At 38.3% G+C, this 25424-nt stretch overlaps 1 protein-coding gene across 3 annotated transcripts in view; it reads right to left on the bottom strand.

The window, feature by feature from the left end:
• Positions 1-23682, bottom strand: part of LOC306848256 (pre-B-cell leukemia transcription factor 3-like) — a 110194-nt gene extending 86512 nt beyond the window's left edge. For 2 of the 3 annotated variants that reach the window (XM_079382700.1, XM_079382699.1), the window contains exons 1-2: positions 22188-23264; positions 21400-21473 (exon numbers count right to left, since the gene is read on the bottom strand). In XM_079382700.1, the coding sequence (XP_079238826.1) occupies positions 21400-21473; positions 22188-22384 (271 nt within the window). In that variant the 5' untranslated portion in view covers positions 22385-23264. Of the gene's footprint in view, positions 1-21399; positions 21474-22187 lie in introns of all 3 variants that reach the window. The other variant, XM_079382701.1, reaches the window with a different exon arrangement.
• Positions 23683-25424: the final 1742 nt, after the last annotated feature.

Below are 25424 nucleotides of genomic sequence, written 5' to 3'. Positions count from 1 at the left end.
CAAGAATTTTTTTTTTAAATGTTTGAATAATATTTTAAATATTATTATTTATAAGTACTATAATGTAAATAAATAAAAAAGTTTTTTTAAATAATAAGTAAATGTTTTAAATAATAAATAATTCATTTAAATAATAAAGAGTAAAATAAAAGTAAAATAAAGTTGTCCAGGACCAAAACTGACATCAGATGTAAGGCATATATATATACACACACATACACACCATATATACCTCCATATATAAACTGCCCTCCAAAAGTTTGGAAACACCCCAACCTTCCAACAAGACAATGACCCCAAGCACACTTCCAAGCTGTGCAAATCCTATTTGGAGAGGAAACAGTCAGCTGGCATCATGTCTGCCATGGAATGGCCTCCCCATAAACCCCACCTCAACCCAATTGAGCTACTATGGGAGGAACTGGACCGTGATGTCCGTAAGAAGTGTCTTTGGGCAATCCTTCAGGAGGCTTGGAGTAATATATAGTATCAAGTCAATGTTTGAATAAACTGACAGCTCCGATGCCCAGGTTATGCAGAGCTGTAATAGCTGCTAATGGTGGATATTTTGATGAATCGAAAATTTAAGTTTTTTCTATGTATAAAATGTATATGTAATAAAATATGTTGTCATAGTTTGTGTTGTCCCTTATCAGTGTAAAATTATCACAAATTAAAAAGGACTCATGCCAATATTGTCCAAAACCCCACTTTTCTAGGGCGTTTCCAAACTTTTGGAGGGAAGTGTATATATATATATATATATATATATATATATATATATATATATATTAGGGGTGGCACGGTACATGTATCTCGGTTCGGCTTTTGATGCCTTACGATGAATACAGGCAATTCACCCCCAATCCAGAAGGGGGCGCCCGCAGTAATGCAACGCTGTTTGATAAACGCCAGCAGAAGAACAGCGAATGCCATGAGTTGCACACTTGAAAGCAAAGCCCCCTAAACAGTGACCATGTGCTGATTCGGAATGCGTCTCTCACATAGACTGACAAACGAGTCAAATTTAAAAGACTTGCGCACTCAACTGTTTGCGAAATGGGGCTTTGTGCTCATGTGTCCTACCTCTCTCATTCGTCACGAATCCAAATATTCCATAATATTTCCATATTTGCGATGTAACGTATCTGAATGCTAAACTATTATTTATTATGTAAATTACAGGCGTACTTCAGTCGCGTTCTAACGGTGACACAGAGGCGGGCGTGCTGATGTTTGGCTCACTGTATTTTATTTTGATAAAGTAGCCTACCAACTGCGCTGTCAAGTTAGAAATGCTGGAACTGATGTGTTGTGTGTGTGTGTGTGTGTGCTCCGGCGCGATCACTTCAACTGTTTCCTTATACCAGCAGAATCAACTTTAAACACTTATTGTCTTATTAATAATCACTGTATAAACGTCTGTTTTTATTTGTGTACACTCACAATGAAAACAAAACAGATTTTATATATATAACATGTAATAATATTTGCACTACTGTCGTGTTTGTTAATGCGCCGTTCACGTGAGATCTCTTATGTGAGGCATTTCGTTTTTATTGTGGGATATGGAGGTGTTTTTGTTGCGAAGCTCTAACTGATCCTGCGGGATTTGATTTCAGCAGGCTGTTCCCCTCTGCCTTTCAACACCAAACTTAGCACTCCAATCAAACCCGACCACAAGGGACCCCCCCACCCCACCTCGATTACTCTCAACCCAGCCGCGCTTCCATTGATCGCGGGGGAGATCTTTCCTGAAACGCATGCTACACAGCAGCAAGAACAAAGGCCTCTCCGCCGCCTCCTACACTCCAGAGAACCGCATCTTCTCTCTTGTCTCTCTTTCCGAACAAAGGACTGGAAGATCTATGCAGCTAAAGGTTAATCAGGGTCTTCCGATGTTCACAGTTCACTCTCTCTGGAGTGATAAACTCTGTCAATTCTGCGTCTCGGTCCACAGTGTTTAATTCTGATTTTTAAAATGCATAGAGACTGCAGCTGTACTGTCATACTTTGTTGCTGTGATGACTATGTAACAGAATATGGATATTAAAGATCTTAAATTTATATTAAGTGAGACATTTTTTGTGTTTGATGTGTCAGATTGTGTCTATGAATACAGACAGATTCAATACTGTATGTGGGTGGGTCAGGTTTTGTCTGCAATTTGAAGACCAAATGTCCCCGCAAGGATAATAAAACCCAAATTCACATGCAATGTGAGGAAACAACTTAATAAACATACAAAATAACATCTTAATGAAAATAGAAAAATGCAAAAGGGCCATTAGCTCAGTATAAAAGCCTCTATCACAATGTGAAGTAAGAGAAAAAGAGAGAGAGGGCATTTCAGACTTTTTTTTTTTTTTTCTTAAAAATAAAATGTCTCAAAATTAAGGTCAATCACAGGACCTGGTTGATTATGAGAATGTACAGAAGTCACATGACCTCCAATCATTCCAGAGATTGGTGGACCACCAATACACAAGTGCTAATTATATCAGAGAAAATGTGTAATTCTTCCTGGCGAGGCTTAAAAATAACCACGCTATAAATGCAAGGCATTCATTTAATCAGAGGCTAATTCACTTCTGACAGAGAGTAAATTCCACTATTTTCTGTGAGGCTTTCTGAAATTGCCATCATTTTTAATTAATTCTTAATTAAAATATATTACACCACAGCTTCTACCCATCTCTCTTGATATTGTAACATAATCAATTCAGAACCATTTACATATCATTAATTAAAAGCTTTCCCCTCTCATCCTTAAAATCATAATGAGGCTCTATTTCTCATTAAGATGGCATACAAGCAAAATAACAATGCTACAGAGAATGTAAGACACAGAGGAAGGTCCGTCATCACAATGTCAACATCCTTCTGCTGTTCCTCTGTTGTCAATAAATGACAAAGCGAGATTTCAAGCTTAATAATCTGTGTGGCTGAATCAAGGAGCCAGCATTTTCAGCATTGCTATTCGGAAATGAGCGTTTAGATTCTTCATAACATCAAAAATGGGGAGCAGATATAATATGTATGGGAGTGTATGATAAATAAATAGCTGTAGTGACAGAGAAATGTGTAGCCAAATCAAATATTAGTTACAAAAAAGTAGAAATACAATTTGAAGAATAAATAAAAATCACAGACCAAAAATAAGATAAATAGACTATAAAATGTTTAGAAATAAATGCAGAAATTTGTATCAAATGTCTGAACATGTAATTAAAATGTAACTATCGAATTATTAATTTAATTAAATTTAAATAAAAAATTATATTATAAATAAATAAAAAGTAAAAATGTTATTTTAAATATAGAAATTAAAACGCACAAGTAAAATGTAACAAAAAAAAAAAAAACTGCTCTCGTGACAGAAGTTGTCCAGTGGTGCCAAAAGTGACATCAGCAGCTTGTTGACAAGCAGCGGTGCAAAATACGTGATGCCACATCCTCTCCCAGTCATGTCTGGCTACACGCATGGCTCTTTTCTTACATTCCTAATATCAAGCATTGATGAGTGCTGTGGTGTAACGGATCAGCCATATCCTGATTTCTATCATCCCTCTCTCTTTCCGTCTCCCTCCCTCTCTCTGTCACAGGTGTCCCGGCATTGGCTGTCAGGGTGGCACGTTTTGAGTCCTCTGCCCGTCAGATAAAAATCGCAGAAGCTGGCTTTTGGACTTAGTGACAGCAATTTATTTGAATGTTTTGTCAGCGTGGTGTTGCATTATAAGAAGGCCGCAAGCCAATATGACACATCTACCCCCTGCCCATATGTATGCAGACACACATATGCACAAAATATAATAACATGTATCTATTGACACTCTCATCCGCACAGATGCAGCTCAACACATTTTAATGAAGACTTAAAACACCTAAAGGGATAAAACGTGAGATGCAGAAACATCTCATTTGTTTCCTGTGAAATGTGATGACACATTGCAGAAGTTTAAACAATTAATGCTTAACTCTATGAATGCATTATAGGAAAATGGTGTTATATGTAGGCTACTATTTACATATGGTGTTGGCGTAAAAAAAAAATACACAAAAATAAACAGAAAGAAAGAGAAAATTCTATTTGCACTTCACTGAAAAGGCGCTAACTTGTTATTACTGCAGATTCCTATTACCTGTAGGAAGCTTGCCGCATTTTCACGTCTTACTTTAGACAGCGGTAAACATAAAAAAACTGCTTTGGGAGTCTAGTGTAAACGCTTGCATTGGCAGGCAGCTGGTTGAGTCTTGTTAGGGCAGTGTTAATGCTGAAACACACAGTCAGACGTAGTTAGCAGCTGTTTCAGGCATTTAGAAGATCTCCTCTCCTATTACTCTGTAACACTTCCGCACGCAGCCCTCGCTCGGCACCAGATACAGCAATTACAACATAAACTCCTGCTCTACACGCTTAACCGCCACAAGCGAGTGCAAACACCCACAAACACCAAACCACAAACCAGCAGCCCTTTATTTTCCAGAGCGCTGAACTTTTCTCTTTCTAAACATAGATAGTACTTAGGCGTGTATATGTACACACTTAGAGCAAGTCCACTTGACAGTCCACAAGTACTGGCAGGAGGAATGATTAATTCGTCTGAAAACACAAGCACATTAACGAGTCTCTAAGCACGACTCCAAATAGGTCTGTGTAATCCTAGATGTGAACGGCTCTTTTGCCAAAAGCCACCTAGACTTGAATGTATTACCTATACGAACACACACACAAAGACAATAAACAATACATATTAATGGTGGAATAAACAAAATGTGATTTGATGTTCTATATTTCAGATCTGAAACTATAGCAGCAGACCGTCATCCCTGTTTTAAATCAGATCGCATCTCTGGAATTGTTTGTCCGGCACTAAACAAGAGAAGAAAAGTGACAGTTTGCTTAACACTGGACTGTCAGCAACTCTGCGGGATGTTATTTACATTGGGCACCGACACAGAACACTCCATCTCTATTTTAGGACGTGTACTGAGAGAAATTTATAGATAGTTATACACTACCGCTCAAAAGTTTGGGGTCGGTTTGAAAGAAATTAAACATTTTATTCAGACAGGATGCATCAAATTAATCAAAAGTGACAGAAAATATGTTTGCATTGTAACAAAAATAAAACCCTGTTCAAAAAATAAATCCTGGAAAAAAGTATCAGTTTACACAAAAATATTAAGCAGCACTGACTGCTGATATATGAATTATGTAACACTGAATACTGGAGTAATGGTGAAAATTTAGCTTTGCCATCACTGGAAGAAACTGCATTTTCAAATTTTCATTTTCAAATAAAATTTCACAATATTGATTTGTTTACTGTATTTTACCAGACAGACAGACAGATAGACAGATAGCCAGACAGATAGATAGATAGACAGATCTAGTTTTTTTTAGTATGGTCCCGGAACCTCTGACAAATTGTGTGCGATCGCAAATCTCCATAAATCACGATTAAAGACAAGTGTATCATCACCAGAGCATATATCTTCTCCAGTCTGACCCGTCCGCTAATGAGAAAAGGCCCTGGACTATCTCGGCCGATTAATTAATTCAAAATGTCGGCTGTTATTCAAATATGAGGCTGGCGCTATTTGAATAACACTTGACAGCGAATGCCTGAAGAAATAATTTCCAGTTTGTGCGACCCTCCGCTGGATTGCTGATGATGGCTTATGGAAATGCTATACATTGACTTTCCTACTCTCTCCCTCGCTCTAGCTCTCCTCTCTCATCCTCTGAGCCATCATGTTGTGTTTTCATCACTTCATTCCAAGTTCTGGTTGAGCTCAAGGGTCCAGTGCTTCCATTCTACTGCAGACCCTGTGTGTTAGTAGTGTGCCCTACAGTCTGGCCTGATCAGTGGTGCCTGGATAGACAAGAAGAGAGAGGTAGAGCACACTATTGTGTACAGTGTAGTTATAATATGTTATAAAATATCTATCTATCTCTACAGTTTGTTGGGATAATTTAAGGCAAATATAATTCTGGAAAAAGCATTTTTTTGCATTTTAAAAGAAAAATCATTCTGTGTTAATATAAAACACACTTTAAAATGCTTATTATGGAGCGTGCATGTGTGTGTGTTCTATTTTTTTCCTGCACTCTATCTCTGCTCTCATCAGGCAGAGAGAATAATCAGGACTCAGGAGACAGCAGAGGTTCAGTCATTAAATAAATTAACTCTGCTACACTACCATCCCTGCGCACCCGCACGGCTATGACCGTGCTCTGCATGCACACATATATGCACATACACACATATAATGCTCATCAAATTCTAGAAAAAAAAGGCAGTTGCAGACTGATGTGCAAGTAGTGAATTAGCAGACATATATAAGCTAAAATTATATGATAAGAATTTTACTATACACCTCGTGTCTCATTGAAAGGGTCTCTAATTTGAGGAGGAAGTTGAGAAACGCCCTCTGTCCTTGGTGTGTAATCTTCATTTGCATGGGTTAGGATGCACTACTCTACAGTACATGATTATATTAAAGGCTAGGACAAATTAAAAAGGTTGTGAAGTGCTATGTAATAAAAGAGAAGCTAATTTATCCTCTCATTTTGCCTACAAACTATATAGTTTTCAATTATATAAAGAAAGTACGATATTTGTTAGAAAACCATCAACTTTACTAGTAACAAAAAAGGATGTCAAGAGTCAAACTATTTTACTAGATCATTATGATCAATATTTGACATGTAGTTACTGTGTGAAATCTAAAAAGCCCTCTTTAGCACTAGTCTGTCTATTAATGACAGCATTTTTTTTTTTTTACTGAACTCATTGCTCCACTTCTAAAAACTCCCAACTCCTTGTAAGGCAGAAAAAGAGTGAAAAATCTCAAACTGTGCCACGTAAAACAAATCGCTATCAATCATTCTGACAGAGCTGCCGCTTATTTGAGAGGCAAAAGTGAGCAAAAAATCTAGCTGTCAGCAGAGTGGCCAGTGTCTAAACCCACATTTTACATTTCAGCAGCTACGAGACTTCACCAAAGGCCTTCGATCGCTGGTCCTCTTGTTTTTCTGCTCTTATATGAAACGTAAGGAGTTACGTGAAGGGATGAACGGAGCACCATGGCACACATGATTAAAAATGCATGCCGTCTCTAGTAGGACACAACAGATAATGATATCTGCGACCGCCGCATGTCATCGAATTCGGTTCACCTATTTCAACTTTGATGCAAAATGAAACCGTACACTGCAGGTTTCATGATCAAAAAGAGGATTTGATATTTGAGCTCTAAATCAAAGGCCAGATACAAAGGTCTTACGAATAGAACTTGTTTCATGTGTCTGATGACCAAACAAAATGCTTAATGCATGAAAATAAATGTGAAGTGTATTTACATATTTACAGCACCGGGAAGGATGGATCAGCTAGTGTCAGAACCCTGCTGTGCTGAGCGGAGCGGTGTGTATCGACAGGGATGAAAGTCTCAGGTCGCGGACATGCGGTTTCCTCTGTGTCTCGCTCTAAATAAGATTACTGCACCAGCCAGGAGAAGAGCAGAGTGCCAAGATCTCTGATTAAAAGAATTAACAAGTAACTGAGGAGACGTCCCTGGGACCCTGCCACTACCAGAGAGAAAGAACAGAGTGAAGGAAGAAAAACTGTGTGACAGTAATTAACCTCACTATCTTAACTGATAAGAAGGCATGAATACTTGGTGTGCATAAAATCAGATCTTGTCAAATTCTGTGAATTGTGTTTTCCATATGAATGATTCTACTGGGCTTTAAATAGTAGTTTTGACAAGTACAATGGAAAGTTTCCCACTATAAATATATATATATATATATATATATATATATATATACACACACACACACACACACACAGTAACTCATATTTTGCTTTTTTTTCCTCCTCACATTTTTTGAGGTCGATGGCATGTCATATAACCCATTCTTGTTGGTATCTAATTAAAATGATATATAAATTCACTGCAAAATACCATAAAGTTTCACTTTACACTCGACCTTTCATGTCAACAACAACAGATAGTCTACAGGAATCATTTTCTCCTCCTATTCTATGGTTTGTGGCATTTTATATTCATTATTTTTCCCTATTATTTACGATTCTATCAGAACAGACCCTTTAGTTTGTGACTTACTAAAGAACTACTGTCTATTTCACATACACTACTGTTCAAATATTTGGGATCAGTACGATTTTTATTTATTTATCTATTTATTTTGTGAATAACAGATTTCCATTTCAAATAACTGAAAAATGCATCACAGTTTTCACAAAAATATTAAGCAGCTGTTTTCAACAATGATATAATAATAATGTTTCTTGATCAGCAAATCACCATATCAGAATGATTTCTGAAGGATCATGTGCCACTGAAGACTGAGGATAATGCTAAGAAAATTCAGGTTTGCCATCACAGGAATAAATGATATTTTAAAATATATTCAAATAGAAATAGTTACTTAGTTATCAAATAGATAATTTAATTTGCAAAAATATTTCTCAATATACCTATTTTCACTGTATTTTTGCAAACTTGATGTGCATAAGAGACATCTTTTAAAAACATTTAAAAAATCTGACTGAGCCCAAACTTCTGGGGCAGTATATATAGCCATTGAAAATTCCATATCAATCAACCACTACCATCAGCGCCTCATTGGGACAATATCACAGCGAGGACCTCCATGAGGACCTCCAACCGACAATAACACACAACACAGAGGATGGAGAAGTGAGAACAAGAAAGAAAATGGAGCAAAAGGCATACATTAGAAATAATGTACTCGAGGATGACCTCCACGTTGTGAGAGAATAAAAACCTGCCCATTTTCTTCTGCTGCTTTTCAATCCCCATCAAAGTGTAGCAGAAGGAAAGGACAGTGTTCCCCTACTCACTGCCATTAATCACCACTTTCCCAGGAGTGCATATTCATTTCTGTCATCCCAAACATCAGCAAGCATTGTTATGGTGCTGCTCACTCCTCATTCAAGCAGCACACACTGACCGAGGAGAGGAGAGGAGAGGAGATGAGAGGAGAGGAGAGGAGAGGAGAGGAGAGGAGAGGAGAGGAGAGGAGAGGAGAGGAGAGGAGAGGAGAGGAGAGGAGAGGAGAGGAGAGGAGAGGAGAGGAGAGGAGAGGAGAGGAGAGGAGAGGAGGAGAGGATGAGGAGAGGAGAGGATGAGGAGTCACTTTTCAGAGCACACAGAGAGAAAGGGAAAGAGAAAGAGATAACCAGAAAGAAAGAAAGAAAGAAAGAAAGAAAGAAAGAAAGAGACTATCCCAGGGGCTCTGACACCAATTAAGCCATTTCACCATGAGCCCAGAACAGGATCTGCCCCCTCTCACTGAAACATGAGACAGCACCTAGCTCCGGCTGGCCCTGCACCATCTTTCCGTTGCTTCAGTTTACAAAAATGAACTTCAAGGGCTTAGGGTGAAGAGACAAGCTCTGTTCCAAAACCTAGAACGCTTGTTGCCTTGCTGCCTACACAGGCAGCTGCCTTCTGACTATCATGGAACATCATAAGTGACTGATTTGGAATGCTCTACATAGACGGAAAATCTGTGTGGAACATAAATAGCGTTCACAATCTCAAGTTTGCAGTTGGCATGTTGCTTAACTAATGGTGTGTTACTCTAATAAAAGAATACATAATACATATAAATGTTGGATAAAACAATCATTTTTAAATCACATTGATCTATTTCTGTCTATACACTTGTAAAAAAAAACTGTGGTTAGTACGTTTTTTTAACACTTTTATTCAGCAAGGACACATTAAACTGATTAAAAGTGACAACAAAGACATTTATAATGTAATAAAAGTTTTCTATTTCAAATAAATGCTGCTCTTTTGAACTTTCTGTTCACTATAGTATCCTGCAGAAAAAAAAAAGTTTCCACAAAAACATTACTGACATTAACACTGATAAGACAAATCAGCCTAATAGTTTCTGAAGGATCATGTGACACTGAAGACTGCAGTAATTGCTGCTGAAAATTCAGCTTTGCCATCACAGGAATTAATTACATTTTGAAATAATATAATCATTTTCAATTGTAACAATATTTCACAATATTGTTTTACTGTAATTTTGATTAAGTAAACGCAGCCATGACAGAAATTAGCATTTCTTTCAAAAACATTAAAAACATCTTTACTTCAAACTTTTAAATGGTAGTGTTCACTGCATATATTTCACTTACAGTTCCCATGCATCTATGTATGCATGTATGTTCGAAGTTACTTATTTAGAATATATTTTTATTTATTAATTATTTGTTTTATTTATTGCCTAAGCTCACCGCAATACTTTCTGGAACTGCCATCTACGTAACAATACACACAAATGTGATGCTGCCTTTGGATCTAACTGAATTGAGGTATTACAGTAGCATAATTATTGACTACATTTAAAACAGCACTTACGATGCCTTAAAATGCTGCCTATGTAGGCAACTCATGTACTCTTGAGAAAGAGAAGATGTTATGGTTACACTTTCTTTTAAGGTGTCCTTGTTACAGTGTAATTATACATTTAAGTACTGATATTAATTAACTACATGTACTTACTGTATGGTTAGGGTTAGGATTTGCTTAGGGTTACTTTAATAATTAGTTGTTATTATAACAGTAAGTGCATGTAACACGTGTAACAAGGACACCTTAAAGTGTTATCGATGTTACATTTATTTGAGCCTTTTGGATTGTTTAACTGACGGGATGTATAAAGATGGAAGAGTTGGGTAAAGTAGCATTCCATCCAGCACCGTAAGCAACGCGTAGCGTAAATCTGACTCGTTCAGTCAGGAGTTAAACAGTTTACTCTCTGTGAGATACACTGCATAGCCTGCATACCTTTTTTCTTGTTTCCTCACCAAAGACTGTAAATGTCCCCATGGTCACAAAAACACAAACATTAGCATTTAACTTTTCAGTTACAGTAGCGGGTTAGCTTTAAAACTTCCTGCCAACTATGTGAGGGCCATTTATTAATGGGAGTGTATGTTTAACTGGGAAAAAAAGGGGGCCTTAAACGTGAGCATTAACCGAAAACGCCACGGTCAAAGTGAGCGATGGCATTAGGCGGTTCCTTGATGTTAAATAAATAAGTGCAAATCAATCGATACATAACCCCTCCAGCGATTAAATCCAAGGAATGCCTAGTAGTCGATTTTTTAGAAACCACTCTTGAGGACGCTGCCCGCTAGCTTTTGGGCGTCTGCGTCTGCTTATAGGTTTTTTTAGCCGCTGTTCCGTGCAGACGAAGCGAGGCTTGTCAAGGCCGCGGCAGAATAACGCCAGCTTTGTTATGAATTAAATATTAGAAATCTTAACACAGCAGCCAATAAGAATTATTTGCCTTGTTAAAGCAGCAGAAGACGCTGATTAAAATTTCATTGCGTTGCAGTCTTTTTCCCATTTCTGCTTTCAATATATCATTCTAACGTATGAAATGCTGAAGGAACAATGGCACAGGGACTTCATTTGAGGAATGCAAATAGGAAGAGGGGATGATAGAGCAGTGCTGTGGGGAGAATAAGACCCTGAAATGCTGCTTTAGGCTAAAAAATAAAACACAACTTATACTTGAGTCTAATTTACCATTAAAGGAAACGTTTGGATTTCTGCACACACATCAGGTGAACTGGCCTGAGCACAAAAAATGCACTGTGCAACATAATATTATGTGCATATTTGCCAGATATTCTGAACACATTCCACATGCAAACTACTTTTAAAATAATCCTTATAATGTCAAATTTTGGAGGAGTGAACTTAGTAAACTTAGTAAAACAAAATGCATGTAATAACAAATATCATCAAACTGAATTAAAATAAAATTACAAATGTAAATAAAGACATTTTAACATAACTCCACTGATTAAATTTAACCATATAATTACAACAAAAATTAATCCAAATATTAAAAACATAAAAATACAGGAAAATAGACATGGCTATGCAGTAGTTCTGCCCTAGAAAAACAAGTGTGCATCGACAAACACTGCCTATTACACACATGAGGACAGTGCATGAGGAAGTATATGGACTTGCATCTTCTGCCCCTTGAGGAAATCTCACCACTGAAAGAGAGGAGGCTAATGAAATGGAGATCTATAAATAGCGATGTCATTACAATGAGAGGACCACTCTCCTCCCCTCCCCTCCCACCTGACCCTTTTTGTGCTAATAAGCATTCTGACAGTGATGCAGGTTCTGCTGGATAGCCATGCGGATCAGGGTCCTGCAACCAGAGTGGTGACCCAAGAAAGCCTCCGCAAACACTTGGGCATTACCTCAGTGGGACACTATAAAGATTTTGAGACGGAATTGAGTAATGCACTCGGATTGTGTAATCACCTGCAAAATTAATAATCATGCCAGAGTACGAGGAGCAGTGGAGGAGGAATAATTGCAAGTACTGCACAACTGTAGTTTAAGTTCTCCAGGTGGTTCCTGAATCCTAAAAGTGACCTTCTAGGGCTCCCGGTAATATTTCCTTAATTTTAAGGACTGTCAGCCTTTTTTGACATGGGGGCCACACAACTAGACTCTCTGCCAATCAATAAAAATGCTTGGAAAAAAACTACCTTTGCTTCTTTTTCCATGCCCTTGATTCATCGTGACAATGTGTTGTCCAACATAGAACATAAATGTAAATCAGATGATAAAAGAGTTTGCATACATTTTAAGAAATACATTTTGAGATATATGTAAAATTATTCTATGTAAGTCTAAGGACCCCCTACAGTACCTTCATGAGCCCCCAGGGGGTTCCTGGTTGAAAGCCCTGGCTTTATTTTAGTGCCGTGTTGAACATAAATCAATGTAACACAACACTGAGAATAAAAAAAAAAAAAAGCAAAAGGTTTTATTTCCATTACCGGATGCAGTACCACTACTTCCAATATTGAAAATATCTATATAAAACTGCACATAACAGCCCATGAACCTTGTGTCAATAACAAATGGGACCCGTGTTAGACAGCGCTGTATGAATCGAGTTACACAAATATCATATCTAGAACGTTTGGCCAACGTTCGCATTGCTCATCGCATCACAGTTCGCTCCGTATGCCACACAAACACTGCTGTGGGTGGATGAGTGTTTCACAGCTTTTACGCCTTGGTGACAAAATTATTGATGACAACGCATCACAAATTGCACTTATTTCATATACAGATGACAGGGCGAGGGGGGGATGTAAAATATTAAAACAGCAGAGCCGGGTGGGAACATTTACTTTTTTTAAATGAAAATTTAATGTTTCAATACAGAGCACAATTTAGTTAAACGGCAAAGGATAGCTGACAATTCAAAGGTGATGTGAGATTCATCAGAGGTTTGCACCAGTCACTGCTTCTGAGGAATACGTGTGTGCATGTATATAAAGAGCATGTAAGTGGCACTGGATAAAGTGTAGGTAAAGCATTAAGGAGAATATACAGTACATACATACACACATACATACATATATGTATATGTATATATATATTATAAACACAAAATAAAACTATGAGGTTAAAGTGGTTATGGAAATCTTGCTCTGATTGGCAAGGAGTTTAAAAAGTCAGAGATAATTAAATGTAACATGAGCTCATCTTAGACTGAGTAGGAGAAAGAGTTGGACAAGTGTGTGTGTGTGTGTGTGTGTGTATGTGTGTGTTGAGGAATCAAGAGGCAATTTATGAATAAGACAAGCAAATAAAAGGCAATGTCTCTAACAGCCATACATATTCCAGGGAGGTGTATATTCTCTCTCCTAATGCACAGACCACATATAGAGAAACACTGCAGTGACTTATTAAAGTCACACTTTCTATCAAGACACTATACCTTTTATTGAACCCAAAGGAGACTGAGATTCACAATCACTAAAAAAGTCTAAATGTTAGCTGTAAATCTAGACACACTGAACCTTGGTGCTCATGTGGGAAAAAAACAGGTTTGAATCTGACCTGCAACATGTTCTATTTTCATTTCCTCGACTGTCTCTGTCTGAAAAAAAAGTCTTAGCCATTCCAACAGCATTTTCACCACCTCTGTCATTGCTAAATGTACAATCGAGACCTTTCATAACAAACCTGCCAAAATGTAACACCATAAAAGGCTTATTTGCATAGCTAATGTATAACAGGAAGCATAAAATTTGATATTTTATTGATCTTTTTTTCACAAAATCTCAGTCAAGATTTGAAGCTGTGGTGGATAAGTACAGTGAGAAATCATACTGATGTGAATGTAAGTGCATTTGGGCATACGCACGTTATTTGTGCTGCAAAGCCTTTGCCATATGCAACAAGAAGTAGATTAGCCTCATATATGTAAAAATATGTGTGACAAGGGACAGAGTGGGAACATTTCCTCGAAAAAAAGACAAATGCTCCAAACACGTGAAAGCTTGCGATTACAGATTTTCACCTCTCCTTTTTTTTGCATTCTTTTTACCTCTCGGAAGCCTGACATCCATCCGTACCCTCGCTCTTTCTTTTGTTAATTCCTTCATCTGCTCTTTCTTTTCCATACCCACCTTCCACCAGCAGAAAGCAAAGGGTTTTACGGCACTGTAAGGAAGATAGCAGTCACTCTTCCTCGATTTCAAACACCAAGTTGTGTAATGGAAAGAAACAGAGAAAGAGAGAGAAGGACAGAGAGATAAAGAGAGAGAGAGAGGCCACGGCATTCAGGAGTCCAGGCGCCCTGCTGAGCAGAAGCCATTCTGCCTTGCACTATCTTGTCACTGCAGACGCATTGCTGGGGCAGACGGGAACAAAAAGCAGCCCAAAGTCAATTGTCTCCACTGCTGAATGGCTTTCTATTGCAGGCTGCATACATTTACTCAGGCATTTGGAAAAAAAAAAGCTTGCGCTATTGTAACTAAAGGCGAGAGAGGAGGGTGATGCTCACTAATATGTACTTTGGATCGTAACGACTGGGTTCGTGATAATGTCATAAAGAGACTGAGACGCACGGCTTCCCACCTACACAAATATGGATCACGAGCCGGAGTCAATTTTTCATAGTTTCATGGTTAAGTGCTCCTTTGTTATTTCGTAATTAGCAAACAATTAATGAGTATGTTCTCTCATTAATTAATAATCTGTAATTACGAGTATTAAAATGAGCCATCACATTCATAATAATCCAATCAATTGATACTGAAAATATCCCTTTCAGATTATTTTAGCCTCCTATTATTTAAAAAATAATAATACATAGTAAAAAATATATAACAATAACAATTCAAGTAGTAACAACAATAACCCAGCAGATGTCAAATTAACTTCAGGGTAGATTTAGTTGGCTCATTACCGCTTTGTCGGGGCGCCTCAAAATGAATGGTCCCCGAGGGTTTAAGAAACGCTTACTCTCGAAATCCTTGCATTCCATTTTTTCAAGGTAATGCTTTTAGCCGGCCTCGCATGTGGTTAATTACGACGGTGCCTACAAATTAATTCAGCCGGTTCAAAGTGCACAAAGAAGAGTCTCACCGCGGATGCACAAATAACAACACACAGCTGAAAAATAGCGTACGTGTGTGTGTGTGTGCATGCGCGTATGTGTGTGTGTGTGTGTGTGAGGGGAACAGCACAGCGGGGGCCACACTGCCGGCTTCCTGCAGTCTCTCCTCCAGACCTCCTGTTTCTGAACTTGATGAGTCAAAGGTCAGAAAAACAACAAGTCAATAGGCAGGCAGCCGCCGCTGAGGCAGCAAACAAGGGAAGAGGAGAGAAACCGAGAGAGAAAGAGGAGCCTATGATTTTGGCCCTGTAATAGTTTTCTGTAATCTCTCTGTATTGATTAAACCTCACTTCAGAAAGGAGTGTTGCTTCGGAGCACACATAACCCTCCCTCCTTCCTTTCTTTCTCTCTTTCCTGGTCAGAAATGCCATATGGAGGTAATCTTTCACCTTTGTTATTCCTCGCTGCTCCCGCTGCATCTGCCACTGCTGCCGCCAGCCCTGCTCTCTACCGGCGGAGAGAAAGCAAACAACCCGCGCGCACACACACACATGCGCGCACGCCGTCTGATTAGCACACAGTCAACCCAGCAGAGGTCTTCCTCAATTCGCCGCTGCACTTCTGTATTCCCTTTCGAAACAAACTAGACAAGTTTATTCTCCACACGTTAAGACTTCTTTCACCCTTCCTGCTGGGATTTCTCCATCGCTGTAGCGTAGCCAGGATCAGACACATTACAGGCTCCACAGAAATTATACTAAAATAATCTAATTTGTTAATTACACCACCAAATCAAATGTTAGCAGGAGCAGAAGCAAATGACATTGTATAATACATGTATTTTAAATGATTATTCAGAAAAACGTGAAAAAATAGCCACCTCACAAAGACCACAAACTTCCTCAGAAAAACAGATACCTGAAAAAAAGAAGGAGGGAGAGACTGAGAAAGCAAAAAGAGAAAGAAAGAAAAACAGCATCTGCTAACAAAAAAATTATTTTCAAGCATTCTGCCACATTCCCTTCATTTGATTCATTTAAATGCAAAAGCGAGAGAAAGTCGAAGGGAAGAAAAAAAACAAACCCCTCCTGCTAAAAACACTCAATTTACTGACAGGCAAATGACTTCACGCTGCCACTTAATCTCATTTCTTGCATAATGCCCTCTAATTAGCATATCAAAGTGAATTAATACTTCTAGGGCATTAGCAATGGGGAAATCTACTCAGGGCCTCCAGTAGCAGTTAGTGGAGTGCCAAGAAAGCTCCCCAACACTACAGACAGCTTTGCATTGCAAAACGCTTCAATCCATTTATCCGCCATGTATGTATCTCTCTCCTCTTCTCCTCCACCCACCCTCTCTCCCTCACATCATCTAGCCCAGCCACTCTTTGAAAAAGAGAAAGAATTTTTTTTCATGCCGATTCTCCGTAGTACCCCAGGGATCCCAAAAACAACTCAAACCTATCAGCCCGACAAGACTTTGAATTTGCGGTAATCTGCGGTTAATCTGACAATTAACTCGGCACGTTTTTGTACTCGTCAACACGACAGTTGTCATTCACAACCTTCGCAATGAGAGATAAGAAGTTAAGATCAGGCAGTTTTGAGGTGTAAATGCGCACATCCCTGACATTCTCATAGTCGAGGCAAAGGTACACACTCTTAACACACTCATGCATCCCGAACAGTCACACACATTATCTCTGTTCGCTCGCTCTACAAACAAATGTACATACACAGCTTTTCCTTCTCACTGTTTACATAGTTACAGTACAAACACTTCAGGTTTGATTTACCCTTTTTCGCCTTTAAGCCCTCTTTGCATCAGATCCAAAAGCAACAATGAATGTTTCATCTTTTCAAAGCTCTGTTCTCTGCTGCGATTCACAAATACAAGGCCAAGAAATCTCTCCGATTGGAACTTATTCATACATCAGCACTGGCAGTTGTTAGCATTTTCTCTTATTGTATAAAAAGAGATACATTTAGCAGTGACTGCATGGCACAAACTGTACAATGTCAATATCACACACACTAAGCTAAATGATGAGGACTACTAATTGCAAAAAAAAAAAAAAAAAACACTAAATTTGAGTTGTGATGCAACTCAATGCAGATTTTCTTTAATCTGTAATAAAATATTATCGGGTTAAAGACAAACATAAGAAATCTCCACAGCAGTCGTAAAATGTCAGAACATGTACAACAAGTTGCAGAGACTGCGCTTAATGTGCATGCATTGTCCGATAACTTTCAGGAACTTGATCACATTGTAGTTTTTCATTTTCACTTTTGTTCTTTCACTGCAACGGCACCAAAACCAGACAACAGCCGCTCAACTCCTCATTTCTTCTACACATCTGTTGAGTACAATAAGCAAAATGTACATACTGCTCTGACACTAGGTGTTCACTAGGTATGCGTGTGGTGCGTTAAAGGAGAAAAAAAGCCTCTAGAAGATGTGTTTGGCTGGAAAAAACAACAACGAGTAGCATGCTTATCAGTGGAAGTCTCTCTTATCACTCTGATGAGACAATGTCCTTCAACGGGCCTGTGGAGAAAAAAAAAGAAGAAAGCGACAGCTTCCCTCATCACTCAAAACCTTCACACTATAGCAGGTAAATTTAAGTACCAGTACTGCTACACTAGTCTTTTTTTTAAATCATTTAACAATTTGAAAAATATCTGCTTTTGTGATATTATTTCACACAGCAGGCAACAATAAAAAGCGACCATACATGTACGGAACAGGAAAATGTCATGCTTGTGTTCACTTGTGAGTTAATAAACAAATTAGCAGAATGAAGCTTGTTAGGAAATTAGTGCGGATGCGTTAAGACGGGGAAAAAAAGAAACCATTCAAACAGGCAGCGTCAAAGGGATTAACTGAGATTACAGCAACCGAGCTAGTAAACAAGCTCATTTAAATAATTAGCATACTTAGGGACTCAACTCTTTATGCATATTTAATTAGAGCTATAATGTAATAAGGGACATAGGTGTATTAAACGTAACATGATAGGTGCGCATGGAAGCACAGTCAACAGCTGGAGGTAGGTTTAAAATAATCAAAATACTTGTACAATGTAACATTAAATAGAAAATTTCCTCTTAAATAATGCTATAAATGCGCTTACATTTAACTGTATTTGTAAGCAAATAATGGATTATTGTTAAAACACAAGAATAGACTTTGGATATACATTCTATACATACACTAACACACAATTCACTCATAAACGCATAAGCAAACAAGTTATATATATTATTGTTATATTGTTTAGTTACAGGAGCACTGTGAATTAAGTAAATATTAAATTTAATACATTTAAATGTTATTTAAAAAACACCTCACACCAGATCAAAAAAATGTAAATGTAAAAAAAAAAAAATAGTCTTGCAACTATTCATCTTTTCTTGAGACACAATAGTAGCCACTTTAAGCTGTCACGATACAGCTATACAACATTAAGTAATCAATTTCTTTATCTTTTTTTCTCATTCTCTCCATTAATGGACAGGCATAAAGAACAACTCAAGCAGAGTAGGTGGTGGATCAGGGCCTTGCCCTCCCGCAGTTGAGACCTCCAACGGCCAAGAAGTTCATTAAGTTTTATGATCTTCCTCCAGTCGCTTCTGCTTATAAGCCACACAAAGGCCACAAATCTGGCAAAGCATTATTCTGCCTATACAACCACATAAAGACACGAACTGATATCTGAATGCCATTACATTACTGTATTCATCTTTGTTCAAAAATGAGATTTAAGCTGTAGTATGTGAATTTACCATCTCTTTCTTTTTCAAAAAAATAAATGTCATTTATGAACCTATTTATAAAGTCCATACATATATGACAAAGTTTTTTTTTTTTAAGCACTCAAAAACATGCTTATTTCAACATGCTATATATAAAATAAGCGTTCATTTTCTTATGCTAAAAAATAAAAAGTAAAGACAAAAGCGCAGTTATTAGTCTAATTCAGTGCGTTTGCCATTGTATTTTGGGCTCACCTTACAGGTTTCGCTCTGCTATTCTCCTTCCGCATTATCCAGAAATACATACTGCACATTCCTGGTAAATGCCCCTTATCTTAGGGTCTCTCTGGATTCTGCATATCTGGTTATGTGGCCATTCTCTCTTTATACCTGCGCCCTGCATGATTGCAGAACGCGCGCGCCTTTGCGCACATCACGCGCGTTTGTTAACCGTCGCAGCATAAAGGAAAACTGCACATTAAATTACATCCTCTAAGCTACTGGACGTACTGAACCGATTCTCTTTCAACGGGAGCTGATTTCTCCCTCAAAGAAAAAAAAAAACTGTCTTTTGTGAGACAGTGACATATGCTAATGTTCCGTGTCATTGGGGCAGGCGGTATAGCCTTGGTAACGCACGTGCTGAATTGATGTTGTATCTGTCGTTGGACTTCATTTACAGTGCGCGCGCGACAGACTATTTCAGAGGTGCTTGAGTGTCAGAAAAAGTGGAAATAGAATATTTCTGTTTGTTACAGACATTCATATGCGCTCAAAAATATTTGTTTCTCCATTTCTATAACACACTTCTATTACAATAAAGTGATGTCACACATGAGCCACAGGGAAGTAAACATTTAGCACAATAACGTGCGTTCGTGCTTCTGCCACAAAATAATAATAATAATAATAATAATATATAAAAGAGACCTAAATGGTGTTAGTGATAAATTAAAGTAAGCTTGACATTCAGGATCAATGTTTTGCATTAGTTAAATATTTAAATATACAAACAAATATTAACACTTGGGTCTCCGTCAGTAGTCAGTTAAGTCATACACTGTAAAATAAAATAATAATAATAATAACTAACAAATTAAATCAAGCTTAATTACAGCTTTAATTTTTAAGTGGTGAAAAAGGGACAACTTACAATTCATTACACTTTTTAACCACTTTGCATTTAATTATAGCCTACTTATAAAAAAATCCAGATTAAGCTTTAAACACAAATAGTATTGAGTATAAATTACATAAATTATTATGATGTGATTATTGGGTTTTAAATATTTGCCCATGAGCAGCCTACTATATGATCTAAATATTTTTTACAAGTTAGACTCGCATCAAAGTAGTAATAAATGACATATCGATCATTCCTGATCATAACAAGTTCGTTTTTACACAACAACAAAAAAACAACAATGACACTATAACGCCAAGCGTCTTTGCACGTGTCGGTGAACGATGTAACCTTCACAGCGCTGGCGTCTTTCATAATAAAATGGGGGCAATAATTAACTGCAGGACCGCCGATACTGCCAATAATTATCCAGTAAATTGGTCGCATAATTAGGCAGAGGAGCGCAGGAATTGGACCGCGCTCCGAACCACGAACACGCGTAAACGCTCACTGAGCTCGCAGTAGTGCAATTAAACAAAACAAGCCTGATATACAATACCAACCCCGCACAAAACATATCCTCAATGACAAATGCAGAGTATCCCGAAGATGCATAATTGCCAAACCATTCACCAAGTGTGGGTCTTGAAAGATTAAACGGATGGTGTGAGAATAGCGCGCTGTAAACAAGGGAACTGCCGGGGTGCCTCTCTCATACATGCCCCCAGAAGAAGGCGCACAGTTCAGCCTCACGATGCAACGCAGAGGGGGTGGGGGCAGCTCATCGTTGCATATTTCACACTCTTATTCTTAGAAATGCAATTATTACTATTCAGACTCAGAAGTGAGAAACAGGAATGTGGATGCTGGATTTGGCTTGGTACAATTGGACACCGCTGACGACCAAAAAAAAAGAAAAAAAAGAAACACCAGTAAAGATGGCGGTGTCTGACGGATCAGTGACACTGTATTGTTGCTTTTTTCTTCTTGAGGTGTCTGTGCGTAATTTTGCCCTTTTGTTCGGGTATGCATTATCTTACCTGTTTTCTCTTTGATCTCGCAGAGGACACTGAAGAGAGCTGGCTTCATTCTGTGACAGTTGAGCCCATGTTTCCTGTGCCATTTGGGAGCAAGAGACGAGATTGATATATAGTCACTTAAAACTCATAATTCTGTCGCAGTAAAACCATATAAGACATCAAGCCTCGAGTTTAAATGTAACCTTAAACTACATTAGTTTAAAGGTGATAAACGCATATAGGCAAAGCTGGCTTTACACACATCACAGAAGTTCAAAACAAAGCAATGTAAAAATTTGTGGCCAATATTTCTATTCATTGTCAATAAAAAAAGTTGTGTAGTTGCTAAGGGCTGTAAAAGCATCAAGGCCTTCTTAAGTTTAGAAGTAGGAAAGTGTGATGTAGAAACTTTTAATGAGATGCCCACATGTGTTGAGTAGGCTACTTTACCTGTGTATCATTCTCAGAGGCTATTTTTTAATACCTGCTACAAGTTTAGTGAAAAGTAACTGTGCTGTTCTGTCTAAACTTTATAACGTGAGACATTGTCATTTTGACCTGTGATACGGCCACCTGGAATTCAGATGCACACGTGACTCTAAAGGTATATTAACATTTGTGAAAAATTAAGAGTTGGGACTAGAGTTTCAATGAGTGGACAGAAGGCTACTGTAAAATAAAGTTAGCTGTTGCAACGTGTGAATGGAAGCACTATAAGCTATTTTACAAATAAAATGAGAAAGCATGAATATAAAGACTTTCTGAACAAAACAATATAAAGGTTTATATTAAAATAAAAATGCACCAACTTTGCTTGCGCCTCGTCCAGGCTTTGGTCGGTGATGGTCATGATCTGATGCAGAATGTCACCGATGTCTTGTTTTCTTCCATCCACATCGGTTCCGTCGTGTCCATGTGGAGGCGGCAGAGCCATGCCTCCCTGTACCGAGTGACCGGTCAGGCTGACACCGCCGAGAGCCTGCATGATCCGGGCTTGCTCGTCCATAGTCCGCCGCAACACAATCAATGCGCTCGTGCTCAGTCACTGAGATGGGTGAAATAAAGTCGGACAATGCACATGCAAAAACAACTTGATTATTTCATGTGCGGTGGTTAACGGGTCGCTATCGTGCACACAATATTGACCGTGAAGCAACGCAGCAAATACGATAAATCAACGGATGAAATATAGTGGAATTGATGTCCCAGGAATCACTTTATGGAAAAGATTTAAATCGTCTTTGATCCTCCTGTATGAATGTCCATCGGAGAAAAATTAGCGATGCTATTTCGTGCCTATTATTTAAGTAAACTTCAGCGTTCAGGTGACAGTGGTTGCCCGTTCAATCCTGTCCGAATCTTCATGCCAATTTGTCTTTTTCTTTGAAGAGCTGGGGTCCTTTGCAGATGTCTGGAATTCTTATTTGCGGTCTTCTTGGGATAATTTCGCCTTGTGCACTTCTGGAAAACTTGGACAAATCCGTAGTATTACAAAGAGTTGCAAGCAAAACATCCCATGCCTCTGATGGAAAGTAACAATTAATCAAAATTAATGATTATGTAATTAAAAATAAGCACATTAAGTGGGAACAACAAGCAAAAATACTGCCTTTGAAAAGATTTTCCCAAAATAAAATATAAGAAAATAAAAGAAGCCGAGTGAAATAAATTAAACCATCAGCACCGGCGACCAGAGCTATAAAGATTGTAGGAAAAAATATAAAAACGTATAAAAAAGTTCTCACTTTCAGTAGGGAAAATAGAAAAACTGGCGAAAAAATTAATCACGCGCCATAAAGCGATGCGCAAAAATATCTGCTGGCGGAAATTTATGAGTCGAGCGCGCGGGCTGTGTGTGCTTTATGTTGTTTGATGGCAGCGGTAGTGAGCGATTGACAATGTGCCAATGCCATTCACTCAGTGCGGACGTGTCAGAGAAGAAAAAAAACATACAAAATCGACATCAAAATGCACGCTCCGCCCTGTAGAGGAGGGGTCTTAGATTCTTGTCACTTCTCGCCGAAGCCCCCGAAAACAAAATGCCAGTTAGCTACTAATGATACTGCTGGTGATGATAATGATGAGACCAGAGCATCAAATCAACAGCGTTTAAGTCTCCACTTTACGCGTGCCTCATTTAAAAGCGCGCCCGTGCATTGAGATGCCGTTACATTATAACCATTTCCAATAAAGCAAACAAAAGGTCGGAGTTTTATATTGTCTGATTCAAACTAATAATGAATTGCACGGGCCCCCTCGCTTCCTTACACCATAGTATGGTCGCCTCCAACAAACCGTGCTCGCAGGGGCAGGAAAGCAGAGGACATGTTTATAATATTGGAAATAGATGCCGCGAACCAATCAGCGAAGAGTTCGCGGTTGAGTGACGGCCCCAATGGCCAACGGCTAGCTCCCGCTGAGCAAGAACGCCCGCCTTCAGAGCTCAATACCTTTGCTACGGTTGTACAGAGAGATATCAACTTCTGATTGGCCGTTGCCAAGGGTGACATCTACTGCAAAAGCAGGCGGCGCTGCGCAGCGCTGCTCTGCAGTTGCTATGGTAGCAGACTGCTCGGTGGGCTTGAAGCAAAGAGACACACTGAAACATATCTGCGCCTTCCTCCGGTTGCCTCGCTTCTTACATACGCTTTACTAAACCCACTGTGGTTTTCCCGCCAAACCACTGTATTTCCGATTTCAAATCGCCACATTTCACGTAGGCTGGAGTTGTTGAGATTTAAAATACGCGTCTTTTGTTCAAAGTCAAACCTATACATTTTTGTTAGATTTTTGTTCTTGTGCTGAGGTAAATAATAGGATTACAAAGGATATATATATATATATATATATATATATGCTAACTCCACTATATAGATTTGTATCAATTATGTGTATATTTTACTAAAAGCACTATATTTTTGTTGTTTCATTGCCTAGTTCATTTTATTAAAGTTTACAGTTCACATCTTTAAGAGAAACTTAAGTTTCCCTACTGCTTATACATTGCATTTATGTGTTCAATTTTATTTAGAATTTCATCTATATTACGCATGTAGCAATAATCTAGATTGAGTGGTTGAAAGCATTTTGACACTATTTATTGCACTAATCTTATCTGTAGGTACAGATGAGCTGATTTAATTTTATTTGTGAGTGAAAAGAGAAAAGTTGCACTTTGCCATGAGACACTGTATGTACCTACAGGTTAATATTCATTATGAAATCCTCTGGTGCCATAGCTGAGGTAATGCATTCCGGCAGGGTTGCACTTGTGACATGACAGCCACTGATGTGATGGGACTAATTACCAAGAATCAGAGACACATACCGAGGAAACAGAGCTGTTAATTTTTGCACAGTAAGAAAGTCAATCAGACACCCTTCCAAAGGCACCAACATGTGATGCTACACTGAGAATTTGTGAAAGCTGGCACCAGAAAGTCCCGTTCCATAGTGCATGAACTGACTGAAGGCCCTGTGGACTGCCTCCATCACTGACACACTCAACACGGGAAATTAACACAGGCTAATTAAAGAGCGAATAATCAGATATGCAGAAAATCAAAACTTCCACTGGGATGAACCAGTTGAGGATAAACAATGCGAAAAGCACTGAAGGATCTGTCAGCATGCCTGAAGCTTCAAGAGCTTCATAATATTCAATTTTGATGCCAGAGAGTGTTTTAAAAAAATGTAAGTACATATATGTAGACATGGCTTTGATGATGTAGATTCTAGATTGTAGAATAATGAGATCGCAAAGTGCTGTAACACGAACTGAGATCATTTTCACATATTAAATATGAGCAAATTTTTACTAAGAAGTTAAAACTAAAAATTATTTAATGCCTGGTCTATAATTTGTTTTGTGTTTATGTTAATAAATGTTATGTGACCGAACTGGTCTGAATCAGCAGTTTCTATTGTTCAGTTTGATATAAATAACATCCACACAAGTCTTTCATCTATGTTAAAAATCTGTTCCAGGTGGCAAGTGTTTTTAACCTCGTTTCCAAAGTAAAAAATAAAATAAAAAAAAGTATACA

Source organism: Barbus barbus, assembly GCF_936440315.1.
Source record: "Barbus barbus genome assembly, chromosome: 28".
Lineage (NCBI taxonomy): Eukaryota > Metazoa > Chordata > Actinopteri > Cypriniformes > Cyprinidae > Barbus > Barbus barbus.
The sequence above is the reverse complement of the archived record's forward strand: the minus strand, read 5'-3'. Positions and strand labels throughout refer to the sequence as shown.